General features: G+C 47.6%; 1 protein-coding gene across 3 annotated transcripts in view; it reads right to left on the bottom strand.

The window, feature by feature from the left end:
* CACNA1A (calcium voltage-gated channel subunit alpha1 A) overlaps positions 1 to 22,149 on the bottom strand; it is a 236,819-nt gene extending 214,670 nt beyond the window's left edge. For all 3 annotated transcript variants that reach the window (XM_060144945.1, XM_060144944.1, XM_060144946.1), the window contains exon 1: positions 21,857 to 22,149. In XM_060144945.1, the coding sequence (XP_060000928.1) occupies positions 21,857 to 22,149 (293 nt within the window). The remainder of the gene's footprint in view (positions 1 to 21,856) is intronic.
* Positions 22,150 to 22,768: the final 619 nt, after the last annotated feature.

The raw sequence follows: 22,768 nt of genomic DNA on the forward strand, positions 1-22,768 counted from the left end.
TTTAATTCCCATTTTACAGTCAAGGGACCTGAAGCCCTGTATATTACCGAGGAGCACTCTAGTAGGAAATGGTTTGCAAAAGAGTATTTTGTGATCTTATAAAAACAGAACTGGGCCAGAAGCCAAGGTACTGAATTCCAATCCCCAAACCAACATTTTTTGGTGAGATCTCAAGGATGCCCTGATGCAAAGTAAAACTGATATAAAAACCCTCGTCTCTCTCCCTCACTCATCTCACTAGGGTTAGTTGGGGTGACACATGACGCAATAGCTAATCGGCGTTTTGAAGGAAAAACTATCAACTCATTGTTCATAAATAACATATTGTTATTAACAAGTGGTCACTGTTGAATTAAATCCAGAAAACCCTGGGGGCCAGGGGCTGTCCAGTGACTCTCTCGGCTAGATTTCCCAGGACCATCTGTGGCAAATATATCCTTCAGAGCAAATATCCTTGGCAGGAACACAAACTGCTTTCCTCACCCAGAAAACTCAACCAGAAAAGGAACAGAGATAAAGAGAGGGGAGAGGGAGGGGGGAAATTATGCCAGCTCAAAATATCTTTCAATCTGACCAGTGAGTTCTATTTCCACAGCCACCATCTCAATCTAAGGCACACGGTCTCTTCCTTGAAGGACTACAATGATATCCTCACAGGTCTCATGGCTTTCTTTCTTGCTCCCATAGAATTCATCCTCCACACAGCAGTCAGGGGGGCTGTTCACAGATATAATCTCATTGCATTGCTGCTCCAGTGACCAGACAGTGCCTTTGAAATGAATACCAAATTTTTAATCGTCCGCCACAGGACCTTGGCACATGCTGTTCCCTCCGGGAAGAACATCTTTCCCACCACTCCTGCCCTCTCTATATCAGAGTTCCACTAAAGACTCGCCACTGGTGAGTCTCTTCACTACTTATCACCACAGTGGGGGGTTATCACCACTTCCTTGGGGGAGGTTTTCTTTTTCAATATTTATTTATTTGGCTGTGCCAGGTCTTAGTTGCAGTATGCAGGATCTTTAGTTGCGGCATGCAGGATCTTTTAGTTGCAGCATGCAGGATCTAGTTCCCGGACGAGGGATCAAACCTGGGCCCCCTGCATTGGGAGCGCAGAGTCTTAACCACTGGACCACCAAGGAAGTCCCGGGGGAGGTTGTTTTATGTGTTCCTCTCAGAGCAAGCTGGATTTGTCCTTCCTAAAACCTTATAGCATTTATAATTGTAACTTAAGTGGCCATAGCTATTTACCTGTCATCCTTGCCACACTGTAAGCTCCACGAAAGCACTGACTGCATCTGCCATGTTCATCATTGTAACCCAGTACCTTGTATATAGTTGGCACTCAATAAATATGTGTGGTTTGACTGGCTGAGCATGAAAACAGACAAGACCAAGAGAAGTAAAAGTTAAACAGTCAGAGAGGTTGTCTTGCAGATCATTGAGGCAAGGATGGACTTTTTAACAAATGGTGCTGGGACAACTCTTATGGAATAAAAAGGAAATCAGACCCCGACCTCACACTATACACAAAAATCAATTTCATGCTGATCAAAGACATACAATGAGCAAAACTGTAGAAGTTTTAGAAACAATATGACCTCAGGGTAGAAACAATTTTATTAAGTAAGACGCAAACCCCACAAACTGTAAAGGAAAAGATTTCTAAATTCAACCACAATAAAATTAAGAACTGCTATTGATCAAAAGATGTCATAAAAAAGACCAAAAGACAAGCTAAGAGAAGATACTGCACAGCATATAATGATGAAGGACCAGTTTCCAGAATACATAAGGATCACCTACAGATCACTAGGAAGAAAAAAAAAATCAAACAACCCAATAAAAAAAAAGTGAACAGGGCATGAAGAGGCATTTCATAAAAGAAGAAACTTGAACAGCCAATAAACGTATTAAAATATGTTTACCCATTTTTGTAATCGGGTAACACAAACTCAAATCACCATGAGACATCGTCACACATCCACCAGAAAGGTTGCAGTTAAAAAGCCACCAAGTGTTGAGCCACTTGAATGCTCAGCTACTGTTGGCAGGAGTGTAGATTAGCACTTTGCAAGAACAGTGTGGCAGTATTGAGTCAAATGGAAGACGCACTAATCTTAATATCCAGCACGTTTGCATCGAGGCATGTACCTTGAAGAGACTCCTGCACACGTGCAGCAAAACCCATAACAACTAGCAACGTTGCTTATTGTCAGCAGCCAAAAGAGAACAGACTCACATGTTCATCATCAGTGAACAAATATGACCACGAAGGAGCCGCGGCCACCACAATAAGAATGGATCCTACCAGTGTAATTGTGAGCCAATGAGGCAAAATACAAAATAATTCATATCACATAAGTTTAAATTTATAAAGTTCAAAACCATGAAACATTTAACTATATTGCATACCTAGATGGTTGCATACCTAAGGATTCCCTAAGGATTGCAATACCTTAGGTGGTTGCATACCTAAGGATTCCCATAAAATCCTCAATAGTGGTTCATCCGGGAGGGGTTGTGATGGGGTTGTGATGGGGGATGGGCATAGGGGAGAATCTGAGGAGATGGCCGTGTTCTGGCCCTTGACCTGTATGAAAGGCATTTTTTTTTTAATTGAAGTATAGTTGATTTACAATGTTGTGTTAGTTTCAGGTATACAGCGAATTGATTCTGTTATACATATAAATATATATCTATTCTTTCTCAGATTCTTTTCCACTATAGGTTATATGAAATATAGTTCCCTGTGCTATACAGTAGGACCTTGTTGTTTATCTCTTTATATACAGTAGTGTGTATCTGTTAACCCCAAATGCCTAATTTATCCCCTCCTTCCCCTTTGGTAACCATAAATTTGCTCTCTATGTCTGTGAGTTTACTTCTGTTTTGTAAATAAGTTCATTTGTATCATAACATGGTTTTTTAAATGTTCATCTATGTTCCTACACTCTTTTCTAGGTTTGTTTTCTCCCTCACTCCCCCCAATACACACACACACACACACACACACACACACACACACACACACACATACACACACACACACACACACACACAGTCTTCGGCTAAAGACTGACTAGGAAAGAATAAGGCACATACGCCAAACGTTGGTTTATGAAGAGAAGGAGAAAGGGGACAAACATTGAGACAGAAAATTAAAAGATAACAGAGACACAGGAAATGAAAAGGGATGAGGGGCTGGCAAGAAGGCGTGAGTAAGGAAATGAGAAGTGGAGAGACAGAGGGAAAAGCGGGGGAAAAGATTGTCAAGGATGATGAGCAGGGGAAAAGATACTGGAAATGATATTCTCTTTCTTCTCCTCTCTCCCTCCATCTCTCTCTCTCTTCATCTTTCTCTGTGTCTCTCTCTCCCTCCCCCATCACTGTCTTCCTTGCCTCCCTCCAGATCCTTCCAGATCTTTTTCTTTCCCCTTCCATCTCTCCCTCCCTCTCTCCCCATTTTCTTTCCCCCTCATCTCTCTCTCTCTCCTGCCTTTTTCTCCTCCATCTCCTCTACGCGCGCGCGCGCACACACACACACACACACAATCTCGCTTTTAACATATATGCATCATGTGGTTACTCTGTGCCAGACACAGCGCTAGAGAAGGAGGCCACACCCAGGGGACACAGGATGGCATGGCCCAGCGTGGTGATCCAGATGTCTGCCCAGGTCTGCGCCACCAGGGTGCCCATGGCCAGGCTCAGGCATGGATGGACCTGTGGGCTGCCTGGGACTCTCTCCCCCTCATTAATTTCAGTATCAAACACTCTCAGCATCACAAGTTGTAGGTCTTATTTATTAAATATTTAACTAGGAGAACCCCAGCTGAGATGAAACCTCTCATTTGTGGCAGCCTCAGGAGAGCAGAACACGGGGCCTGCTGCTGGGATTAACTGTGGCTGACAGGTGAAGCCCAGGGTGCCGGAGGGGGACACCGGTGGGGGCAGCCATCATCCCAGAGGTGGAAAGACCCAGAGATAAAAAGAGCTGGGCCTTTTCCTAGTCTCTCTTGGGATGCCGAGAGGGGACGGCGCCAGGGGCAGGACACTTAAAAAAGTCTAAAACCAGAATAGGTAAATCCACAAAGACAGAATGCTGACTAGCAACCAGGGGAAGGAGGGGGATGATGGGGAGTGACTGCTTAATGGTATGGGGTTTCCTTTTGGGGTGATGAAAATGTCTTAGAACTAGAGAGAGGTGACAGATGTACAACACTGTGAATGTACTAAATGTCACTGAACTGTACACTTTGAAATGGTTGATGTAGGGCTTCCCTGGTGGTGCAGTGGTTGGGAGTCCGCCTGCCGATGCAGGGGACACGGGTTCGTGCCCCGGTCCGGGAAGATCCCACATGCTGTGGAGCGGCTGGGCCCGTGAGCCATGGCCGCTGAGCCTGCGCATCCGGAGCCTGTGCTCCGCAACGGGAGAGGCCACAACGGTGAGAGACCAGCGTACCGCAAAAAAAAAAAAGAAGAGAAAATGGTTGATGTAGACCATTTGAAAAAGAAAAAATACATGTATACGTATAACTGAATTACTTTGCTGTACACCTGAAACTAACACAACATTGTTAATCAACTATACTCCAACATAAAATAAAAATTTTTAAGATAAAATGGTTGATGGTTAACTTTATGTTAAATGAATATTACCTCAATCTTTTTAAAAAAGAAAAAAATCCATTAAAAAATAGAGTTTTGAAAAAAAATAGAGTTTTGTTTCCTCTACTCCAGCTGTTAGCTCTAAGGCTGCTGATTTCATTTCTTAAAAGTAACATTTATGTAGGAAGTACTTACTATCCACATCCCAGGTCCCCTGCTTAGCACTCTGAACCGTCACATCATTTACACCCACAGTCCTGGGAGGGAGGTGCCGTCAGGTTCCTGGTTTTACAGAGAGGGAATTTGCGGCTCAGAGAGGGTAAGTGGCTTGTCCTAGATCACACAGCTCCAACTCCAGTTCACCTGCTTTCCGAGTGTTCTTGACTACTCGGTGCTTTCTGCCAATTCTAGCTGACTCTTAGGATTGAAGTTTGAAAACTGGGGGGTTTTCAGAAGTCCCCGTACCCAGGGACAGCCTTGGACCAATCTCACCAGCATCTGTGGGGTGAGGCTTGGGGCATCAGCATTTTGTTTTGCTTTTTGGCCACACTACGTAGCTTGTGGGATCTCAGTTCCCTGACCTAGGATTGAACCCTGGCCATGGCAGTGAAAGCCTGGAATCTTAACCGCTAGGCCACCAGGGAACTCTCGGGGCATCAGCATTTTTAAAACTTTCAGGTAGATTCCAACCTTACCTGGGGGGCGGGGGTGTTGTTGAAATACAGATTGGTACTGAGCAGGTCTGGGATGAGGGATGGAGACTGTGCATTTCCAACAAGCTCCCTCCAGGAGATGCTGTTGCTGCTGGAAGGTTCCGCAGCAGCAACTCTCAGAACTTGCCATGATGGAATGTACTAATCTCTATGGTCCAGTACAATGGCTACCAGCCACACGCGGTAACAGGGCATCTGAAATGTGGCTGCTACAACTAAGGGAGTGACTTTTTCAGTTTATTTAATTTTAGCGAATTCTTAAGCGGAAATAGCCATGTGTGGCTAGTGGCTACCTTACTGGGCGTAGCAGGTCTAGACAACCTCCCAGGGAAGAAAGGCACAAGACATTCAACAGGTTGGAACAAATGATATCCTCGAACTTTAATAAATAACCTAGAGTCTTGAAAATAACCCTGAGCTCGGTCCCTTTGCTTATGTCTTTAAGCGACCCAAAGGGATAAAGGATGAGAAGACATCTTGAGGAGCAAGGAAGTTGGTTCTACTCCATTCTTCCTTTTTTTTTTCTCTCTTTTAGCATTGCTAACCTGCTTGGAAACTTCACTGGTCCCCTTCAGCAGCCCTACCTTGGGTCTCCCCAAACTACCCCTTTCACTCTCTAGACAGAGTCCTCTATGAAAGTACCTCCAGCCTCACTACAGCTGCTCTTCACTTCTGTGCTTCCCCAGAGTGACCCAACTCAAGCCCACACCTCTCCCCAGGTCTCCTCCTAGCTCAGCTTCTCAGCGCCAACACCCTCTGTCTCCACCACCCTGTTGTATCTCCTATCCCTGCTTTATGTTTGCACCACAGCACTTAACCACACCAACTGTATCCTTTAACTGGTCCTTGGTCTGTCTCCCCAGCTAGAATGTTAGCCACACCAGGGCAGGGGTCTGTGTCTGTCTGTTTGTGTTTGTGTCCCAGTGCCTGTACTAAGGAGAAAACAAAGACCTTCAGCTACCTGTCGAGCATTTACTGGTGCCGAGCATGATGTCTGTCATTCACCATTGATTTCATCCTTACAGCATCTCTGGGTGGAAAATATTATTCTGCCCATTGTAAAGATGAAGAAATTGAGGATCACTGAAGTTAAGTAACTTCCCAAAGGCAACATCACTGTCAGAGAGGAACCTAGTACTGGCTGACCTCAATGTCCCTTCACTCTGTCCCTTAATTATTCCTTTGTACCATCTCTTCCCATAGGCATGCCAACCTCTCTGGAGCACAGATGTTCTCCCAGGCAGGACCTGAGCATCTGCCTCTCTGGGCCTTTGTTCCTGCCATGCCATTACCTGTCCCATGAAGTTTCCCCATATGATAGATGTGTGACCTTGGCAAGTGACTTTACTCTCTGAGCCTCAGTGTGAACATCTGTCAAGTGGGGGCAAAAATAAACACACTGAGCCCTTGGGACTGATATTAAGATTAAATCAAAGAGCCTGAGGGCTCATAAGCTCTCCATAAAGAGGGGCTACTAACTCGATTTGAAAAGGCAGTCAGTTTCCATTTTCTCTTGGGATGTGACACTTCGTCTTTACTGGAGATCTAGTGAAATCCCAGACATGAACAAGCACAGGGGCCAAGGAAAGGAAACCCATCGTGAATGTGAAAAATGGTCCAGTTGCTTTTTTTGCGGGGGAAGCGTGGGAGATCCTGTTTGGTCAGTTAAAAGAGCCACGGTGGCACTGATTCTTGGAGAGCTAACTCTTCATCACGTGGTGGCTATCGCACCCTGAAATAAAAGGTGCACCAACAAAGGCACACAGAAACACACACACTATTGTATGGAGGAGAGAGGAAACTAATGCCTAGCCCATAACAATAATGAGGGCAAATTCTTATTTATGACCCACTGTGTGCCAGGCACTGTTCTAAGTGCTGCTTGCGCCTTATGACAACCCCACGAGGCAGGAACTCATTTTATGCCCATTTTACAGATGAGGAAACTGAGGACCGGGAGGTGAAGTGACTTGCCCAAGATGATGCGGCTGGAAAGAAACAGAGCTGGGATTTGAACCCAGGTAGTCTGGTTCTACAGCCCTCCCTCGTAACCACTATACTGCTTCGAACACAACACAGAGCAACAGAACCCCTCAGTGTCTATAGAACCTGGTGCAACCTCCCCGAAAGATATCTATGAAGAATGTCCCTAGAGAAAACAGAGCCAAGGGTGTGACCAGGGACATCATGAAGGAAACACAGATAGCCCGTATGGATTTGAAAAATGCTCTGCATCTTTGGGAACTGAAGAAATGCACATTGCACCACAAATAGATTCCACTTTTCACTTACCTGATTGGTGAAGATATAAAATCCAGGGCAATCTAGTTGGGCCATATAATCAGGGAAATGGGACCTCGGAGTTTGAAAAGGCACAGACTAACTGTTCCTTGCAGCCTGGCCCCAAAGCCTGACATATGACCCAGATGTGCCACCTCCAGGAATCTGTCCTAAGGAAACAGTCACAGACGTGTGTAAAGACATCAACACAGCGGAGTTCACTGCAGTGTAGCTAGTATTGGAGGAAAACCAGCAGCCCTCAAAACATTGTGTAGACACAAAGGGCGCTATTTTCTTATGGAAAACAAAGTATAGGTGTGCCAGGTGGAAAATGGGAAGGATGATGCCATTTCCTTTGGCGTAAAAATCTTCACTGTGGCCCACACAATCTACCCTTGTCACCTTCCTTCCCTCCTCTCCCCTCACTCACCTGGCACATAGTAGGTGCTCAGTTAACATTTATGAAGGAATGAATTTATCAGAATGCACTCCTTTCCCCCTTCACATCTCTAAGCTAATCTGTCTCAGTGGTGTCCTGGACATGCCCAAGGCCAACCTTGGGTGTGGGGACTAAAGGAACAGAGAACCACTGTCTCCACCAGCAGTACTCACCATGCCAGGAGCCCAAAGAAAGTGAGACACGATTTAAAAACTGGGCAACAGAAGGAGAAGGAGGGAGAAAGGGAGGTTGCAGCAGCTTTCATTCCAACATTTTCCAGCTGAGATTTCCTTCTATATACTCATCTATATTTACATCAACGAATCTGTCAGTAGCAAGCCTGTTGCTGATAGTGTGGGATCTAAAGTTCAGAGAAAGCTGGCTTAGACACCCAGATAGGAAGAGAAACTGTAAGTAAAATTTAAGTAACCCCCAAACTCTAAATCCACCCACTCTCCTCCAAGGAATCCGTGATGTCTTTTACATCAGGATTTCTCATTTCAGCAATATTGACATCTTGGGTTGGATAATTGTTTATTGGGGGTGGGATGAGGGCGCTGTCCTGTGCATTTTAGGATGCTCAGCACATCCGTGGCTTCTATCTGCTAAGTACCAGTAGCACCCCACCCTCCACATTCGTGACAACCCAAAGTATCTCCAGACATTACCAAAAGTCCCCTGGAAGGCAAAAATCACCCCCTGTTCAAAAACACTGTTTTACATGCAGCCTAGGAAAAATTCCAAACCAATCAACTGTTCTTTCCATACTCCTCCTCAGCTTCCTAAATTTCAAGTCACTTGGTCTCAAAATCTCTTTTACATATTCAAGGAAAGTGGTGGCAACAGTTTTAAGACTTGAGTGACATCTCTAGACCAGAATTTTATTTTGAAAATAATCAGCACCTTGGACAGAGATTTATGCACAAAGATGTTTGTAGCACTGTTGTTTACAAGCAAAACAAACGACTGGGGATGATTACAAGAAGTATGATATATCCATAAAGTGGAATGTCATCAGATATTAACAACAGTCTTTTCTGGGGTTGCTGCCAACCCATACAGCACCACTGTGTGAATTTAAATGACTCCCCTTTTTCAAGTTGTTAGGTCCATCTGTCAAAAAATTGTCATAATATCTTCATTTTGCTAGAACAAGATACTGAAGCTTTCATCATCTGAGAAATTGAAATAATAAATGTACAGCTCTATGATGCCTATGATATGAGATACAATACCCTTGTGCAGTGTGTACTCTGTACAACTATACATGGTAGCCCTGATGTTGCTGTCCAAGGATATCTAGTGGCATGGAAATGTGTTCAGAAAAGCTTATATCCATAAAAATGTACGGAATGTAACCATAAAATGTCACCAGGGACTTCCCTGGTGGCTCAGTGGTTAAGAATCTGCCTGCCAATGCAGGGGACACGGGTTCAATCCCTGGTCCGGGAAGATTCCACATGCCGTGGAGCAACTAAGCCTGTGTGCCACAACTACTGAGCCTGCGAGCCACAACTATTGAAGCCTACACACCTAGAGCCCATGCTCCGCAACAAGAGAAGCCACCACAATGGGAAGTCTGTGCACGGCAAAGAAGAGTAGCCCCACTTGCTGCAACTAGAGAAAGCCATGTGCAGCAACGAAGACCCAATGCAGCCAAAAAAAAACAAAATTAAAAAAAAAATGTCACCAGAGATTCTCTCTGGATAGGAGAGTATACATATATTTTATGTTCTTCTTTGTATTTCAGGTGTTCAACAAATGAAGAGGATAGGCCTCTTGGAGGATGTGACTTTTGGGCTGAGACGTAAATGAAGAGAAGGAATCAGCCATGGGGAGACCTGGAGAAACAGTGATGCAAGTAGAGGGAAGAGCCAGCACAGATGCCTACAGATGCAAATAAGCTAGCTGTGGGCAGAAAGGGCCAGTGGGGCTGAGATAGAGTGGAAGGGGTAGAGAATGGAAGAGATGAGATCAAAGACAAAACAGGGACTAGATCATGAGGGGCCTTGTAGAACCTGGTACATCCATCATCTGCACTCTCTGGCAGTGAGTAAGCATCTGGGACATTTACCCAACCTACTTGTAAGAGAGATATTCCACTAGCCCACCACTCTTCACCAATGAAGCAAAATCCAAGGAATTCCACTTTTAGTCCCAGTGCTGAAATAAACAAAACCAGAGTGTTTCCAGAATTTTAATAGTCTTTGTGAAGAACACTGTTTACTTTCCTCATCACTACTCAATTAACAAACACTCATGCATGATATAGTGTGGGAACTGGTGGGGGATGTGAGGAAGGTAAATCACTGTTCCCTACCCTCAAGGAGCTAAGTAGAGAGTAAGACATAAGCATACATCTTATTGCTTTTCACAAAGCATGCAAGATTCATCTGACATTGAGGGCGGTAAGTGGAGGGACTTGGTCATTCCCAAGCCCATAAGAACACCAAATATCAGAGAGACTGAGAAATGGACACCCACCCTTCCATACACCCTTATATCTAACATCCATCCATCCATTCATCCACCCATCCATCTTTTTACCTGTCAATCCAGTCCAGTCAGTCATCTGCCATCTACTCATCCACTCATGTGTTCACCCATCCATCTTTTCTTTCTTTCATCATCCATCCGTCCACCACTCATCTAGTCACCCACCAATCAACACTTATCCACCCACCTATAACCCACCCAATCACCCATCCATCCAATATGTCCATCTTTTCTTTCTCTCATCCATCCATCCTGCCTTCCTTCATCCCACCTAGCCTATTCACCTATTTGTCCAACTGTGCAACCATCCACAGATCTTTCCATCCACCCATGCATTCAACACTAACTGCAGGAGACGCTTCTCTTCTCTAAACCACAAATATCCATTGATGATCCTTAACTTAAAAGACTCCACTGTGATTAGGAACAGGCCCAACTTAAAATTTTACATTCTAACAACTCTTCCCAAAAGAATTCAAATCCACAAACATTTCTGACTCTTCCCATTTATGCAAGACCCAAATGCTCCAAGTCCTTGCTAGAACTGCACAGAAGCCAGCCTATCCTCACTGGTTTGAAGTCTTTGATGTCTTCAAAGATGGTGCTCTTAAAGCAAGGCTAGAAAGTAGGGTATGGTTAGAGGAAGGGGGAGCTGTGGGCAGACTGGAAAGAGTCTGGCACTGGAGAGAACCTGGCAGTGGGATGTAGAGAATGGGAGAGGAAGTTGATTAGAAATATAGACAAGGATTTCTGAGATGAGGAAAATTTTGCCTGGGCCTTGGAATCATGGAATTCTAGCATCTACAGTCAACGTGACCCCGTGATTGTTTTCCCCTTGGATTATACATTGGAGCGATGGTGGTTTCGTTTATCATCCAGGAGAACGGGTTAACAAGATAGATGCCAGAGAATAACAGAGGTCAAGGGAGTTGAGAGCCTTGACAAGAAAAGGCAGAAGAAGAATAACTAATACTATGTAGAACCTACTATGTGTCACGCACTATTCCAAGCACTGGGTCAGAGAGGTCACCCGAATAAGCCCCCCCTTTCTTCTTTCCACCCATTGATCCATCCATGTATCCTTTGATACGTCAATCCATTTACATATAGACACATAGTGCTAAGTTCCAGGCACTATTTTCTAAGCATAACATGTATTAACTAATTTAATCTTCCAAGATAGGTGCTATTAGAATCCCCAGCGGACAAACTGGGAAACTGAGGCACAGAACGCTTAAATGACTTGAGCAAGGTCACATGGCTAGTGACTAGCAGAGTTGGGATTTGAACCCCAGCCCACTGGCTACAGAGTCCATGCTCTCAACTCAGCCCTGCTGCTTCTCTACTACTGTAGCAACTGCCAATGCCTAAAACACAGGCTGACTTTCAGAAGACAAGGAAGAACAGGGGCTTCCTGGCTGACCCAGCCCTTAGAATAATGGGTATAGACTGTGAAATGGCTTAGCCAGTGCCTGTCAGATGGCTGGTGTTCCAGAAATGCTGATGAATCTCAGCTGATTTTAGCTGAAGCGACATTCCCAAGTACACAGACTAAAATTAACACCTTGAATTCATTCATTCAAAAATTATTTATTCAGTCCTGCAGCACCGTTCATAATAGCAAAAAAAAAAACAAGAAACCTGGAAACATCCCAAATGTCCATCACCCAGGAAAGCGGATAAATTTTTGTATCATCACAGAATACAATATTATACAGAGAAAAGTAAACAGCCTACAGCTATACTCAAATAAGAGACATGAATCTTAGAAATATACAGTTGAGTGAAAAAAAGCCAGTGCAAGTTCCAGAAGGCTAAAAAGCTCAGAAACCACGAAGGTGAAACTTACAGAGTTAAGGCATATTTAAATATGTGGTAAAGCTTTTTTAAAAAGAAAGAAAGAAAGAGAATAAGACACACACAATCCAAGGGTGAGTGGTTGCCTTTGGGGGAGTGAAGTGGGGGAGGAGCAGGAAGCAAAGGCAGGGTGGGAAGATACAGGTAGAGGTAAGTTATTGATCATGTTCTAGTTCAGGGTTCTCCCCAAACCAGCAGCATCAGCAGCATCTGGGAACTTGTTAGAAATGCAAATTCTTAGGTTCCACCCTATACCCCCTGAATCAGAAACTCTGGGGGGCGAAGCCCAGCTACCAGTGTTTCAACAGCCCTCCAGGGGACACTGGTGCACGCCAAGTGCAAGCATCTCTGCCCTAGAGCAGGTGATGCTGACCCTGCCGGGCTGGGGACCACACTTCGAGGACCACTGTTCTAGCTCTTGACTTCGGGGGCGGGTCTACCAGTGTTTCCATATAGTAGTAAAATAAATAAGGAAAAATAAGGAAAAGGAGAGATGATATTGAGAGTGTGCTGTAAACGCAGAACAGGATGAAAGCAATTGGCTGTTAACCTGAGGTGAAAGAAAACACCCCACAATGATCTATTCAGCCACTGTAGGTGCCAAGCACAGGGCCAGAATGGTGACCACAACCGACCCAGCCCTTGCCGCATGGGAGTATACAGTCTGTCCATTCTGATACTATTTTTTCCCCCATTCTTATACTTTTTACAGAGTGATCATATACACCCCATGCTTTCAGTATCTTTTCATCCTCCAGTTCCCTGGATGGAGGACTACTATGCCCATTTTACAGATGAAGAGACTGAGCACAGCTACTGGGAGCTAGAGCTGAGATTTGCAACCAGGGTCCCCTGCCCCCCAAGCCTTTTGCTTCATCTCCACCCTATATTACTTCCCCTCCTCACCTCTTCTCCTCCTTTTTAGCCTCCACCCCTGGTGCTCTTGGTCAGACAAGCACATCCCTCCACGGACGCCACAAACATTTCATAGCAGAAAGTGAAGGTCAGCAGAGGTGCCCATGCCCATTATTCTTAATAAAGGAAGTAATAAAGGTCAATGAGATAAAAGAATATGGCAGGTCAGAAACTGTGTAACCCCACACAGAGCAAGTTCTAGGTCTATACCAATGTCTCATTTAAGACGAATATGTTCATTGATTCTTAAGATCAGACTTAGCCCTCCTGCAAACGCCGCTTTATAAAAATACTTTTAAAATTGGTTTAAAATTATATAATATTTTACGCACAGGCCTAAAATGAGAACAGAACTTAACAGTGTGATTATTATTTACTGGCAGGTGGGTGACGAAACTGAGTTTCCCTCATTGCTCCGGGGAGGTGGGGGGCAGGCCTCCTAAATAGTGTTATGGGGGGAGGGCTGCTAATCCCAAGTTCCAGGTCCAACCTGAGCAGGGAACACCTTAAAGGAAGACCCAAAAATGCTCCCAGGCTGAAAAGAAGATAAAGCCGCTTCTGACCCAAGAGAGACGACAAAACCTGATCCGTATTTAACTCTGGAATTTCGCGCTTCAGAGCCGGGATCTCTCTCGCATTAGCTGCCTTAAATAAGCAGCTTCCAAAAGCACAATTCATTCCAAGATAAACTCTCAGCTTTTCAGAGGCAAAAAGCTACCTATCTTCTCCTTTCCTGGGCATTGGCACCATCTCTGGCTCCCTTCATCTCTGGAGTGTTAAGAACTCACCAGTAGGGTCACCAACTTCCTTGTTTGCCCAGAACTGCTGGATTTTTCAAGATGCTAAAACCAGGACAGTCCCAGGCAAACTGGGACATCTGGTCACCCTACCCAGACAAGGACTAAAGCCCAGTGGGTTTTGAAACATAAGTTGCTGAGCCCACCCACCTGGATCCCTCTCCTGGAATGTTCCTTGCCTTCTCTATTCTCCCAGGAAGTGAGGGAGAGGGGAGAAAGAAGACAGAAACTGGGGGAAGAGGGGGATGCATTCTAACCCCAAAGATGAGCAGGGTTCTATTGTTAAACTCTCAGGAGTCACCTGGGGCGGCCACAGCAGCTGTCCTAAGCCTGCAGCCTCCATCCTGGGCTGGACCCTTTGGCTCAGAAGGAGATGGGGGTGGGGGGCGGTGGGCAGGGAAGCTAATTATACATTTTAAAACTCCCTTACCTTGTCACCCACAGAGGAAGGGATCAAGGGAGAGGAAGACAATTTTATCTCAGACCGAAGAGAACAGAAAAATAGGTCAAGTGGGCATACATTTTTCCTCCCTTAAAGCTTCCAGAGAGAAAAGAGAATGCAAATGGGTTACCAAAGGGGAAAGGGGGGGAGGGATAAATCAGGAGGTTGGGATTTACATAAACACACTACTATATACAAAATAGATAAACAACAAGGACCTACTGTATAGCACAGGGAACTATACTCAATATTTTATAATAACCTATAAGGAAAAAGACTCTGAAAAAAAGAATATATATGTGTATATGTATAACTGAATCACTTTGCTGTACACCTGAAACTAAGACAACGTTGTAAATCAAATATTTCAATTAAAAAAACAAGAGTAGGGCTCCTCTGGTGGCGCAGTGGTTAAGAATCCGCCTGCCAATGCAGGGGACGCGGGTTCGTGCCCCGGTCCGGGAAGATCCCACATGCCGCGGTGCGGCTGGGCCCATGAGCCACGGTCGCTGAGCCTGCGCGTCTGGAGCCTGTGCTCCGCAACGGGAGAGGCCGCGACAGTGAGAGGCCCGCGCACCGCGATGAAGAGTGGCCCCCGCTCGCCGCAACTAGAGAAAGCCCTCGCACAGAAACGAAGACACAACACAGCCAAAAATAAATTTAAAAAGTAAATAAATTAATTTAAAAAATATTCTGTGAATGTTTTGGAAAAAAACAAACAAGAGTGCCACACTCAGATTAATAAATCCAAACTGGCCAGTCAACTGAGGGGCCCTTTGCTCCCACTCCTACCCAGAGAGCCCGGTTTCTAGTCAAAGTTTCCAAAAAGGAACGTAACGAGCGAAAAGTGCTCTCCAATATTATGGTTCACGCGTTTTGGATCTTTCTCCATGCCGGACATTGTGCTGGGCATTTCTCATGCATGACCCCACGTGACCTCCTCCAGAGTCCTCCGAGGAACATGCTATATCAGAAGCAACATCCTCACCACGTGCATGAGGAAACTGAGGCTCTGATGCCCAAGGCAGCCTGGCTAGGGTGGGCCATTCGAACCTGCGCCTGGCTGACCCAAAGTTCAGGGTGCTTTCCCTCACCTCCCTGTTGTATTTCACAGCACCACCTGGACCCCTCCTGAGGAGCTGAGTTAGCATCCCCAGAAACGGACTAACGGAGGGGCTTCAGGGTCCTGACCATCTCTGGATTGAATCCACCTTCCTGGTGGCGTCTTCCATTGTTGGAGGAGTGCATGTTGTGTGCTTGTTACTGGGGAGACAATGGGGGTGTGTGTGAACCTAATTCCCAAGTACCCAACAGATGTCCCCCCAAAATCCCCTGAAGAAAGACTCCACTCTCAAGGAACCACTGCTCCCCAATTTCTCAAGCACTAACATTTCAGAGACCTCCTTTGGTCTGATACCCTCATGCACACACACCCCTCCTGTCACTCCAAGATCCACACCTAAAACCCACTGAAAAGCTGAAACATGGGTACATAGGTGAATCAGATCTCGAAGACTTGGCAACTGGGTGAAGAGAAGCACTTTTGTCGCTCACTGGGCAAACATTAATGGAGTGCCTAACTGTGTGCCGGGCGTGATGGGGTGGCACTGGTGGGTAGCATGATGGATATAGGTCTTATGGCCTCGGGGAGCTTGCTTTTCACTGCCGAGTGGCAGGACCAAAGCACCCCCCAACCAGAGACCCCCTTCTCCCACACTGGAGACCCCCCTCCCTTGCTAGACCTCAAACCAGGGCAGGAACAGAGCTACAAATGACATCCTCACCCTTTCTCATTTCTCTGACTGGCACTTAAGGCTACCACTTCCTCTACTTTCTACACATCCACAATCCTTTATGCTAAACCCTCGAGGCCAGACGTGCTCTGGAGCTTAGAACTTGGTGGGTTTTTGTTTTGTTTTTTTTTGGTACGCGGGCCTCTCACTGTCGTGGCCTCTCCCGTTGCAGAGCACAGGCTCCAGACGCGCAGGCTCAGCGGCCATGGCTCACAGACCCAGCCGCTCTGCGGCATGTGGGATCCTCCCGGACCGGGGCATGAACCCGTGTCCCCCGCAACGGCAGGCGGAGTCTCAACCGCTGCGCCACCAGGGAAGCCCAGAACTTGGTGTTTTTAAAGGGATCACAGGGATGGGAATGTAAAATGGCACAACCATTTTGGAAGACAGTTTGGCGGTCTCTTATCAACACATACTTACCGCATAACCCAGCAATCCTACTCCTGGGTATTTATTTCCCCAAGAGAAATAAAATGTACGTTCCCAAAGTTCCCACTAAAATCCATCCACCAATGTTTACCTCAGCTCTATTCATAATCGCCCAACCTGGAAACACCCCAAATCTCCTGGGAAATGGATGAACAGTCTCCAGTCCAGGCGTCCCATAGAATATTACTCAGCACTCAAAAGAATGAGCTACCGATACACACACAGCAACATGAATGGATCTCAAAGGCTGCGTGAAAGAAGCCAGAATCCGAAGACTACATACGATATGATTCCATGTATACGACCTCCTAGAAAAGGCAAAACTATAAGGATGGAGAACAGATCAGTGCTTGCAAGGCACTTGGGTAGGGGGGTGCTGACTCAAATGGTCACTAGGGGATATTGTGGGGTAATGGAACGGTTCCACATTTTGATTTGGGTGGTGGCTACATGCCTGCATGCATTTGTCAAACTCTGAGAACTTTACGCTTAAAAGGGTGAATTTTGCTGGAAGTAATTTATACCGCAATAAACCCGGTCTTTGAGAAAAAGGAAAAAAAGATAACAGGATGCATCTATGATGTGCCCTGGATACTCCAAGTGTAACTCATGTACTAGCAGCATGGGCAATCCTTAGAGACTTGTTGGAAAAGCAGAATCCCAGACCCCACCCCAAACCTGCGGGACCAGAGTCATCATTTTAACAAGGCAATCCTCACACTCGGGAAAGTTTGCAAAGTGCTACCATGTATACGTAACACTCCCACTGGGTCTGCCGGAGCAGCACCCCATGATCAAGCATATCTACTGTTTCCTCAGTGAAATACACCAAAACGTACACCACGTGGGATAAATTTAAGACTGTAACTTAAGCATATAAATTTGCGTCAGTTCAAGGTAGTTTTTTAACCCCTAAATGAGCTGATCTTTTGGTTTTCAGAGCTTTTTAGATTTGGGGATTGCGGAGGAGAAATCGCACCTTTGCAGCGGCAGGCGGTGGCGGGGGGGAACCCAAGGGAAAAAAACCATGCTAATTCCTACTTCCCAGAGTTTTGTCCTTCTGGAAGTACCTGCCACGCTGATCTAGTAGAAGAATTATACAGTCATTCTTTCCTGCCCTTCTAGCACAAGCTAATTTTCAGGGTGGGCCAAGACTCTGATGAGGTGAGTGAGGGGGTGAGGGCCAATCAGCCAGTGTCCGTGGGTTACCTGATGGGATGGGACTCTGGGTTTCTTGTGAAGAGTCCTGAAAACAAGGGTATGAAAGCCCGGAATCCTGCAAGCACTTCAGGAGAAGGAGCGTGATAACACAGACCTGAGTCCGCGGCCCAAATTCCTACACCACGCTCAGCGCAAGATCTGCTGGCATCAGCAGGACTGGGGGAAGATGACATTCACATTGGCGCTTGGTAGCGCGTCAGAAGGAGCAAGCGGCATTAAGTGGGGGCTCTAGGAAGGTTGACAGATGCGCCTTATTGAGCTGACAGATTTGAGCTCTTCAGAAGCCATCGTCAGAGGCCGTCACGGCCATATTTAAATCAGACTTCCAGTCGAGAAGAACACGGAACCAAGGTGTGTGATCCAGACAGCTTTGCTGCCTGGAATCCTTCAAGAGTGCAAAGCACCGATGGAAATCTGAACATCAAAGATTTCCATTTGGGTCTCCTGACTTAGAGAAAAATGAAATTCATGAGAACCCCTGAATTCTCACTGACGGCTTCAAGCTTGAGCTCCCGAGGAAAGTGGGGTGCAGAAGGGGAAGGAATCACAGTGGCAAAGTGCCTGTGACCATGGGGAATGCAAGGTTGCACCCTCCCTCCACCAGCGTACCATGCTGGAATCTGCATTTGGAAGTAACACTCTTAGGCCCTCGGAGCACACAGCCAAGTTCATGGAACGGCCACTGACTGACTCCTCCCCGTGATGGTGAAGAACCTGCTTTGCCCACTCACCTGCAACCCTCAGTAAATGCCATTTCCAAATACATGTTCCGCGACATGCACATCAAAGAACGGCAGTGGCAATTCCACTCCTAGGTATAAACTCAAGAGAAACGCCTCCCCAGAAAGTTCAACCAAAGACATGCGCAATCTGGAGATCACTCAAATGGCCCTCAACTGTGGAACGGAGAAGTATGTTGTGGGAGAGTCAAACAATAAAATATCACACAGCGATGAGAAGGAACAACCAACAACGACCCACAGTGACACGGATGCATCTCACAGACAGATTGTTGAGGAAAAAAAAAAAAAAGCCCAGCACAAAAGAACACGGCCTCTGACTCCATTTACAGGAGGCTCAAAAGGAGGCCAAATGAACCCATGGGGTCAGAAGTCGGGGTAGCGGTAGCCCTTATCGGGGGGAGTAACTGGGAGGGGGCAGGAGGGGACTTTCTGGGGAGCTGGTTACGTTCTTTTCCTTGACCTGGGTGCCAGTGGCATGAATGTTCACTTAACTAATCTGGACTTGAGTTGTATACTTTCCCATGTGCGTATATATATACATTAGACTTTATTTTAAAAGTCCTAGGGCTTCCCTGGTGGCGCCGTGGTTGAGAGTCCGCCTGCCGATGCAGGGGACACGGGTTCGTGCCCCGGTCCGGGAGGATCCCGCGTGCCGCGGAGCGGCTGGGCCTGTGAGCTATGGCCACTGAGCCTGCGCGTCCGGAGCCTGTGCTCCGCAACGGGAGAGGCCACAACAGTGAGAGGCCCTGAAAAAGTTCTAAATAAGTACTTAAACACTTTTTTTTTTAATGGCAGAAATATTTAGATACTCAAGTCCATGTTCTCCCCTGGTACCCTGACTCCTTGGTGTTTCCACACTCCATTTCTTTGCATTGGCCCAAATTGCCCTTATCTAGCCCCCCATCTCTCTGTCCCCTCCCCTCTCATCACCTCCCCCCCCAGAGAAAGCTCAGTCCTGGATGACTCTGGTTGGTGACAGATCGGGGGATGGAGAGCTTTCCCTTTGAGAGTGGGGCTATAGAATGTGTTTGCTGCCTCAGGCCAAAGAGAGAACAAAAACTGGCTGCAAAAAGCAAAATGCACAAACTCATCACAAAGCTCCCAAGAGCAAGAAAGCCAAAGAAAACCTCTAAAGGACTGAGTGCTACCAGTTCACCTGCATCCCTCTCTTAAGATCCCTCCTTCCGAGGGACTGTTGCCATCCCTTCCCTCCCCAACAGCCCTCTGATCTGCAGGATTCAGGCTGGACCGGGGTGAGCTAAGGACACATTAGGATTCCCACCTTCTTCCTTTCCTCCTAGTAGACTCCAAATCCAGGCTCCAGAAGGCGATCTAAAGCCATTTTCAACACGGAAACCTGTCAGCCCAGTGAATCCCTCCTGGACACCCCTGAGTTATCTGATCTTGCGCACGTTGACACATTGCCATTCTCCTCCAGGGATTGGGGGGAGACAGGCAGAGTGATTACGAGACCCCTGAGCATTTCAACAGATAATCACAAGGTTGAAACTTAGGAGGCAAAGACTTGGCTCCTGCCTTGGGCACCAATCAAAATGACATCGTGGTTAGGGGTACACCCCTCCAAAAAGACAGCAGCTGAACCTCTTAATTTTCACCACCCTAGAAACAGACTGCCCACACACACTCCAAAACCTCAGAGGCCTCTGTTACAGTTTCCGGACCCAGTAGCCAAAATCCTGCTCAATTCTGGTCCCCCCTAAAAGTGAATCCACCAGCCAACGTGTTCCTCAAATAAGCAAGCCCAGGACCACCTGGGGCTCAGCCCTGTTGAGTATATACCTGTCAAAACCATACACAAAAAGGATGGGGGTTCATCAGTGAAGCCCACGGGCCCAACCAGCCCCATTCGTTTTTACTCCGAGGGCAGCCAGTTGGAACCGAGCCGAGGAGCGGCACATTTGGGCACGGCACGGTGGCCAGTCAGCCTGGGAAGCAGGGTTCGTCCCCCTACTTGGAATCTGGGTCATGCTTAGATAACTGCTAGAAAGCCCGACTAATTACCCATCCTTGCCTCCCTACATCTCAACAGATGTTAAGCCCTCCTCAAGGTTTATTTCAAGCAGGCACGAATTTAAAGAAACACAAGGGGATCCGGATTTTGGTAGCATCTCAACAGAGGAAAATGTGTACTCCACTTTCTTCCTCGGGGTCTTTAATTTACAAAAAAAAAAAGAAAAAAGGCATTTACCTGCCCAAGATGTCCACATGGATGCTGACTCTCCTGGTGTCCCCTCCCGGGTCTCTAGGGTGGAAGAAGCAGATTCCAACCCAAGGCCTAACACGGCACCCTAGGAAGGACCCAGCACCTCATTTTCTCTTGTCCTATCTTTCTTATTGAAGTAGCCCATCCTGGGTCTTCCAGGTCAGGGCCCCAGATGGGGCAAACGGGATGTTTTCTACACCTCAAAAGATGATGAGGTCCCTAATCAGTGGGTGGAAGGAAATGGAACCTGCAGACATGGGGAATAATAAAATGCCCCCCATCCCTTCCTGGCCAGCGGCCCATCCCGAGATATTAATGCTGGTCAGTGCTGGCCCCTCAGTGTGAAGACCACATGCTCTCCCACTGGCTCTTGGCCCTGGGAACCCCTAGGCACCCTCCTTGAGAGAGCAGCCCCCAACCTCGGGCAAGCAGGGGTGGAGAGGCCTGAGAGCTGGGACTGGGCTCCAGCTCTGGAGGCAACCGTGGATTCCGGCGAGGGGCGGCTAAGGAAACCCAGCCAAGGACCCCATGCTTCCTCTGCCCTGGGCAGAGTGCTCAGGCCCCGGCCTGGTCTACGCTCATTCGGGGAGAACTCTGACCCATCCGGAACTGGCTCTAAAGGCCCCTGTACGACCCCAGGGCCCAGCCCTCATTCTGAAATCGGTCCTTGGGCGGAATCCACTCCCCCGGCGCCCACAACCCCAAGCCTCCACGGTACCTCAACCCAGCTCGGGGTGGAGAGATGCTCCACACTCCTCCCCGGTGCCCCCTCTCCCAGCCCCTGGAAGACCACCCCCCCCCCGCCTCCCATCAACCCCCGGGTCTCTCCCAGCCTGGAAGAGGGGAAGCGAGGGAGGAGGGGGAGGCGCAGTTGCCGGGGTTTGGGCAAAGGATATGGCCATTCGGTGATCTTTTTGGCGTATTTTCTCACCACGTTGTCCTCGCTGAAGAGGAATAGAGACCGGTTGACCGTGAGGCAGTTCTGTCGGACGGGGATGGGGTTGTACAGGGCCATGGTCCGCGCTCTCTGCGCCATTGATTGCTTGTACATCCTTTGCGCCCCGGGCTGCCCGCCCTGCCGGCTGCCCCCGGCTCCTCGCCCGCCTCCGGCGCCCACGACCACCCCGGCGGCTGCCCCGGAGCCTCCTCCCCCGTAGCGGGCCGGCATCTCGTCTCCGAAGCGGGCCATTCTGCAAAGAGCAAAGGGCTCCGGGTTACGCTGCGGCGAACGATGCGGAAGACGCCGCAGCCGCCGCCGCCGCCGATGCTGATGCTGATGCTGCCGGGGCTGTGAAGACGGCGGCTGGAGCTGCGACTGCGGAGACGCTCCACGGCCCAGCCCATCGGGCGGCGGCGGCTCGGCGCCTCGGGTCGGGGGCTCACAAGGCGGCTGCCCGGCCCCAGCCGGGGATAGCAGCTCGGGACATCTTCCTGGCTGACCCCAGAGAAGGAGGGGCTGGAGGAGGGTGCGGGGGCGGGGCGCGGGGGCCGGGGAGGGGGGGAGGGGAGAGGGAAGCAAGGCAAAAAATAACCGAGGAAGGAATCCAGGCAATCCCCAGTCCACCCACTCCGGAAGGAAAAAAAAAAAAAAAAAAAAACACAGTTAAAAAAAAAAAAACGCACACCCCCTTTAAGACTCGAACGGTTTGCAAAGGACGCCCCCCGGGACGCAGTGGAAGCTTCAAATTCCTCCGAGGTCCGGGTCAGGCTGGCATCTTGCAAAAGGAGTGCGCCCGGCTCTTTAAAAACATTTTTTGTTAAAAAAATAAAAATAAAACCCAAGTCTTTGCTGGGGGGTGGGGGGAAGG

Source organism: Lagenorhynchus albirostris, chromosome 3, assembly GCF_949774975.1.
Source record: "Lagenorhynchus albirostris chromosome 3, mLagAlb1.1, whole genome shotgun sequence".
Lineage (NCBI taxonomy): Eukaryota > Metazoa > Chordata > Mammalia > Artiodactyla > Delphinidae > Lagenorhynchus > Lagenorhynchus albirostris.